Here is a 7,500-nt window from a genome sequence, read left to right on the forward strand (position 1 = left end):
TTCTGACCACATAAAAAATTCTACTCAAATTAAAAGCCTTTTTATAACTGAATAACCCCAATTAGATATGCAACTTCTTTTAGCATACATATGTCAAATCCACATTCTCCTACTGTTTGAACCTATACACACTAGTATGTTTAAGATTGAGGGCAGCCATCACATACGCATATGAATACCTTTCTTTCGACATTTAACCCCAACTCTTTCCCACTCATTCCTATATCTAAACATAGATTCATATTCGCACCCTTATTGGGTCTTATTTACATACAACCAAATCTTATTTACAACATCTAACGGAACCTCTTGATATTAAATCCCTGTGGCGAAGACAACCTGATGATTTAATTGCAAACTTTACTTTCGTATAAGCTGCATCGCCTGGAGAGTTCTCTAGTTACTGGTAGCTAGCTGACCGAAACATGCTCATGAATGTGTAGCAACATAATACTGCTTATTTAAAAAATAAATAAAGAGTATATATGTTTATATATATATTGATAATTTATATATATATATATATATATATATATATACATATATATATATATATATATGAGAGAGAGAGAGAGAGAGAGAGAGAGTACTGTCGTAAATAATCTCACTCGCTACTTAATTGGCTGAAAATGCGTGGCTGTTTGTAAACAAGCGGGTTCAGGACTTTAAAAGTGGTAGAGGAATGTTTGTTTGAAATGGAAATTTGTCGAGGTCATTTACGAGCGCCGCTCCCGTGTGTCGGTGGGTAGAACTGCCGGTTATACACGTGATGGTTCTAGGTGCAATCCTCGGCTTGGAAGAGGTGCTAGTCTAGCCGCACTGATGAGTTGTGATAAAACGAAACAGTACTGTATGTGGATGACTACAAATATATATATATATATATATATATATATATATATATTTTGATAATTTAAATATTAATAATAAATATAAATGCAGATACCTGATTTTTATTATTTCATATTTCGTTGAATAGGCCGACAGAAATTGGTGAAAATTCCTAATACCTCGATTGGAAAAGAAAAGAGAAATAATCTATGTATTCAACAATGTCTTTATTAATATATAAAAAAATCGAAACACACTTGAGTGTTTTAATAAACAAAACGATGAGTTGCAACTATCTGTAAGTAATTTCTTTTTGTTATTTATTTCCTATAATAACATAAAAATATTATCTCACTCCCCATTTCTGAGTATCGCATTGGTAAAGGGAAAATTACGCCCGGCTAGCATTTAGGTAAACACACACTTTTGTATAACTGAATTCGTTCAGTATCTTCAACCCCAGTCTTAACGCTGCAATGTTTTACAAGTGAATGGAATATGCTCTAATATACTCAACACTTGAATCGTTGAGCTTAAGAAACAATTCCGGCTACTGTAGTTCAAGTACCGTTGGAAGTATATCGCCAAGTTCTTATAATATTAGGACAATACGTAGAGCCCCATGGAGTGTACATGGGGTTTCCATAACTGCTTTAATAACCATCATGTTTTTTATCGCAAAAAACTTAAGTGAACTATTTCTTTTTTTTATACTGCCGTTGTATATCTCTTCTGTTGTTCATATACCAGCGGTATGACCTGGCCTTGCTCGGGAGTTGCTTTGTTGCCTTTTTATGCTTAATTTGATCCGTACATTTGGTAGTTCCATTTCTTTTTTGGTAATCTAAAAGTTATAGTAAATTTCGTTTAGATTGACACTTACTGAACAACATAGCCAGCAACATGCCAGCAACAATCCAATTACTTTGATTTGTCCCCTTAGCAGCTATTCTTTTATTTTCTTTTTTTTACATGGAGGTCACCACTTATCAAAGTTCAGCTCAAAACTAACCACGTTGGCGAGGTTTTGAGGGGCCATATTTTCTTGAACCGTATGCAAAAGAAACTACAGGATCAACATCGACCAACTATTTGTTTTAAGAATTTATGTGGTTATCGCTGTATAGTTCTACGATTAGTCAACTGTATCGAAAAATTCCTTATCTTATGTTGCCGGGTATACTACTTATACTTGGTTGTTGGAGCCTATGTTTTGTTAAACCGACATATAAGAAACCTCTGAATCACATTTTCACTAAAATAGTGTGTAGACTGTTTTGCAGTTTCTTCAGGATCAATTGCGTGTTTAATGGACATTCAAAAATAGAAATATAATGTACTTTTTCACTGCATAATAACATGTAAATTTTTAAGTCTTATAAAATTCTTTGCAGCGACATGCAGAAGTTCAAGTGTAATCAAAACAGACATCTGGCTGCTCAACTCCCTACATAATATCCCTACAATTGTGTACTAGATAGTAGCTCCCGATATCAAAGTGGCACCGTATCCTGGTTTGAGTGAAATCGCAATATAAAAAGATTAATCGTGATCATTTGCTTCCTTTCGGTGCATAAATACATAAAGCATTGCAGCAAATGCATATAAAAATATGGTTTTGACAAAGGGCAGATGACCTGTCCAAATATTAAAATAAAACAACATAACATCTATAATTTATGATGAAATGGATATGAGTCTATCCGGGTTCCTCGCCCATAAATACCGATTGCTGCAGCCTCATGAAGGAAGACGTCGAAAGCTACGACGGAAGCTTTGCATTAATGCTATACCAGCCCCGACCACGGACACATTTCAGTAAAGTTAATCACTCTTAAATGGGCAGTAAAGAAAACTGAGCTTTTTCAAACGAATATATCCGTTTCACGGAACATATCAATAATGAAGATCGTCCAGACAAACTAGACTCTACAGGTGGCGATCGAATCAAATCATTAATTCAGAATAAACTATATTACACAACACAATAGCGAGCAGAAAGGTTTAATATAAAAATCACATGAATATATGTGTAATGAACAGCGAAGATGCTTTATTTGACAAAAGTGCAAGAAAGTGGTTCGTAAAATATAGAGCTGAAAAGGTTAGACAATGCAATGATGCAATGAACACCGATTGGCAGGTCCATCTGAGGGAGGCCTCGAAAGATAGGCCGGAAGCCTTACCTTGTGTTTATACCAGCTACGACCAGGGACACTTGTCCAATGATATAACTTACTAAATCATTACTCGAACATAGCTACGACCACTCAGTTATTTCTAACGAATATATCCCTTTTACGGGACATATCAGGAGGTAATTAGATAATACTGTGAGAAATACCCTGACGAAGCTCAATGGTACTTCCCAGAGTCAAAGTTGCACCCAAAGAAGGTCACGCTGCCTGTTTGGTGGTCCTCGACCTGTCTTGTCCATTACAGGTTCTTTGAATGCAGGCGAAATTATTAGGACGGGGAAGCACTGTCACCAAATGGATGAAATGCATAAAAAACTTCGGCAATCACCACCCAGTATTAAGCAACAGAAATGGCTCAAATCTCCTTCACGGTAAATCCTGACCGCACGTTGCTAAACTCATCCTGCAGAAGTTGAACGAATTGGGCTACAACACTCCGTCTCATTCGCTATACTCTCCAGGCCTTCTCCCCTATCGACTACCAATTTTCAAGCATATAGACAACATTTTACGAGAGATGCTTCTAAATCCTAAGCGATATCACAAACGTGTTCAGCGACTTCATCGCAACCAGAACGCAAGATTTTTACGTTACTGACATAAATACAATTGTTTTGCGTTGGTAAAAGTATGTAGATTCTGATGGCGCTTAATCGATCAATAAAATTTTGTTTAAGCCGAGATATGTTCATCTGAATTTAAAAATGAAAAACAAGAACTTTTTGTTGACCTGATATATCATTGATTTTAGATGGATATTTTAGTAATGCATCTCGTTAAATATAAATTATGAAAGAAAGGATATTAAAATCACATTTAGTCTTCAACAACTCCAAGGATATTTGTGGCATATTTCCGCATAAGTTGTCTTGTTTTTGAAGATATTGCATGGAAGTTTAGCTTTCGTCCTTCTGGGTTTTATACTGCCACGTTTTGTCGCATTAGATCTTCTGAACATGGCAGACAACACTTTATTTGCTTTTGAGAACATTTACATTAAAACTATCAATTTTATTATATTAAACCAGTTGAAATATCCATCCTTACATATGTGTTAAGTTGACACTTCTTGATTGTCAGCTCAATCTTAGGGTTAATGTTGGAGGGCTAATAAAACGAAGCGTTTCCTCATAATCATGATTAATCGTTTGTTTAGTTATCTTCTCTTGAAAATAATGATCAAATTTACTATCTTCTCGGCCAAAGGAATCGTTTATATTTCAGTAAGTCATGCATTTCTTTTGTCTTTTTACAGTTTTATAGAAATGAAGTTTAAATTTGAAATTATATAAAAATCAGAAGAAAAGCAACGTGAATTAATCTACATTCCGACAATGTTAATCATCTTCTCAATATGCGGTCCCAGAGCAATGAACACCTGTGACTTACTCACAAACATAAAACAAAACAGATAATTTATGTAAAACGCATTACAATGAACTTCTCTACTGAACGTAGCTAATTTTGAATCGTGTAAAGAAATTTATAAACAATAAAATTACTGAAACCTTTATTTATGAAATGCCTTCAATAATTTACAAAACAGAAATTAAAAATTGTCGTAGACTCTTGAAAATTCAGTGTGTTAATACTATATATCTCATGAGACGCTTGGACAATTTTTAAGATTTTATGTTTAAATGAACAGTTACAGCAGGAAGTGGAATACGCCCTACTAAATCCTGATTGTCACAACTTGTGAATTTCAAAACTTCAATCTAGGCTTGACTGCACTTTAGAAGAACGATATGCAATAATAATATGTTTTAAACTTAGGAAAAATGCTACAGAAACGCATGGAAGGCTTCAGACTGCTTTTTTTTGCATGAATCGAGCATCAGTTTTGAGTGGCATAAGAAATCCAAGGAAGTTAAGGAGTCTGTGAGGGATGATGAGGTGTGTGGTAGGAGTAAGGAAGTCAGAACATCAGAGTTGATTGGCCAAATAAAAAGTTTTATGGATATGGATTGTCATGTGTCTATAGAGACAATTATTGTACAGTTTGATGTCAGTGTGAGAACTGTACACACAATTATTCACGAGGAACTGAAGATGCGGAAGATTTGCGCGAAGGCACCAGTTCACAGCTCCAAGCTCGTCACCGACTATTTGACCAAGATGGGCATCAAGACAGTTCCTCACCTTTCCTATAATCTAGACCTTGCTCCCTGTGACTTTTGGTTATTTTCTAAGCTTAAGGATTACCTTAGAGGTTGTTCTTATGGGACAATTGACGAGATGAAAGAGGCTGTGACGAGGATGATCGACGCGCTATAACAAACGTTCCCGAGGTTGCTGCAGTGATACAACAAGTGCACTGCAACCAGAGGAGATTACTTCGAAGGGGACTAGAATTTCATGTGTGTACTATAATTAAAAGTGCCCATACGAAAAAAGTCTAGAAACTTATTTAAGGCACTTCGTGCGACAATTCGTTACCTACAGATTTTTTCGTTCAAACTCCTAGTCTTAACTGGGACAGGCGATATAATTTAGAACAAACACATAACAGACATTGAAAAATCTGCTGCAAAAAAGGATGACTCTCTGCTGTGCTAGAAAACTATCCGTATCTGCTAGCATTGTTATCTCTACGTAGTCATCATTCTCGCATGCATGGATATCTGGGCTGGTGCATCTGCTGCTAGTCTTTCCATCTCAGGATCAAAAATAGTCTCGGACTATGAACCAAGCACTGACCTCTGTCTCATCGTTGCAATGTTGCATGTCTGCGCATGTTTAACAAGCATTTTAACAGAATCTTCTCTGATGAGGACATTCTAGCACTTGTACCCCTCGATGTAAAAATCACCGATTAACCTGCTGAAAGGCTTTCTACTTCATACTTTTTTTCACTCGAAGTGTTAGATAATGAAATTCCCACCCCTTTTCCTGCTTCTCTGACTGTACTTATATGAAAAGAAATGATGAAATGTGAACAAAGACCTTGCTACTAAACTTCCTACATAGGGCTCTCTAGGCATAATTCCAAATGTGACCAATATGCCTTGCTTGGGGTGAATACGAGTTAGCAAATGATGTAACCAGCTATTTTGTAAAACTAGAAACGATTGAAATATATTTTTGACATTGGTTTTGAAGACAACCAGGTTGTAATCTGTGGAAAGCAGTTCCGTGCCAATGTTTTTCACAGATGGAAAACCCTTGCGAAGAAACTTTGTGGAAGGCACACGGAGAAAGTAAGGCTTTTGCTTTGTTGTGGTAGAAAACGAGTTCTTGATGTACATGTCTTACCAAACGTTTCCACGTGTTAAAAAAACAAAAATCAGCCTCCATCAGAAAATTTTATTCTAGTGCGTTTGATATAAATGATGCGCTGTTTTATTTTGATTTGGTTTACTAGTTCTCGAGTGCTAACTACTCTTCACTTTTTTCCATATAGGATACTGATGATAACGATTATTGTAATCAGTTTTTTTTTTATTATGTTAATTCAAAATTATTAAATCTGGCGTTTATTTCAATTCTATATAATGTCGCTATATAACAGAATGAGTGTTGTGTATTTTGATTCTTTCTTTTTTTTTTTTTAAATATAAATACAGACAGAAAGCCAGGTGCACACGTTCGCGCTCACGACCACACCCACAGGCACAAACACATGAAAGTAGTCAACGTAAAATTACTTACGTACAAGGTGTACATGGGCGAACATGGAATTCCGTGAGCGTGTGTGTGTACAATTCCATCGCATGTTCCGGAATTGGTAACGGCATTCTTGTATGCCGAGCTTCACCCCCTCCCCGACCACAACGATTGCATCAGGTCGTCTCTGGCATATTGAACGTTGTTTTGGTACAAGATCGGGGATTTTGTTGCAGATGATGTTGGCTCCGAATGCCACGACCGACGAGAGGGCCCTGAAAAGAAAAAAAAGGAAAATCCGGTCAATAATAATAATAATAATAATAATAATAATAATAATAATAATAATAATAATAATAGTCTGAAAGTTTACATCTCCAACTGTAAGGAAAAGCTTATAAAGGGTGTGTCAAAATTTAAAAAATTGAAAGAGAGCGAACTAGTAAGAAGCAAAGAATTTAAGACAATAAATGAATAAAAAATGAAAGACAAGTAGGTTGAAAAAAAATGCAGCACCTTTATATTAGGAGAGCTAACAGGAGCTAATATTAGGAGATGTTAACAAATTCCTAATGAACCGCCCCCCTAATTAAACACTTCATAAAATCTCCTCACTAACGTAATGTACTTGCAATAACCCTTATCCCTGAGTGGCTTCCGGGCCTTGATAAGTGGTGATCACTGTGTAAACAACAAAAAAAAAGCTCTTAGAGATTTGCGGCAACTTCCATTGTCTTCCTCATAATGTTTTGTTGGTACAATTTCAATTTCATGCTAATAGGATATATTTGAATTTAAGGGGCTCATGCCCTCACAACTCACTTATAATTATATATAATTACAATAGTAATATGGTTAAGCTTAA

The 7,500-nt window shown here is 35.8% G+C and overlaps 1 protein-coding gene across 1 annotated transcript in view; it reads right to left on the reverse strand.

Moving 5' to 3' along the window:
• The window catches only part of LOC145297499 (protein Wnt-7b-like), a 510,003-nt gene that overhangs the window by 295,255 nt on the left and 207,248 nt on the right, over positions 1 to 7,500 (reverse strand). The window contains exon 2 of the mRNA XM_080143396.1: positions 6,681 to 6,910. Coding sequence (XP_079999522.1) covers positions 6,681 to 6,910 — 230 coding nt within the window. The remainder of the gene's footprint in view (positions 1 to 6,680; positions 6,911 to 7,500) is intronic.

This window comes from Euprymna scolopes, chromosome 18 (assembly GCF_053919585.1).
Source record: "Euprymna scolopes isolate OS-2025 chromosome 18, ASM5391958v1, whole genome shotgun sequence".
In the NCBI taxonomy this organism is placed as follows: Eukaryota; Metazoa; Mollusca; class Cephalopoda; order Sepiida; family Sepiolidae; genus Euprymna; species Euprymna scolopes.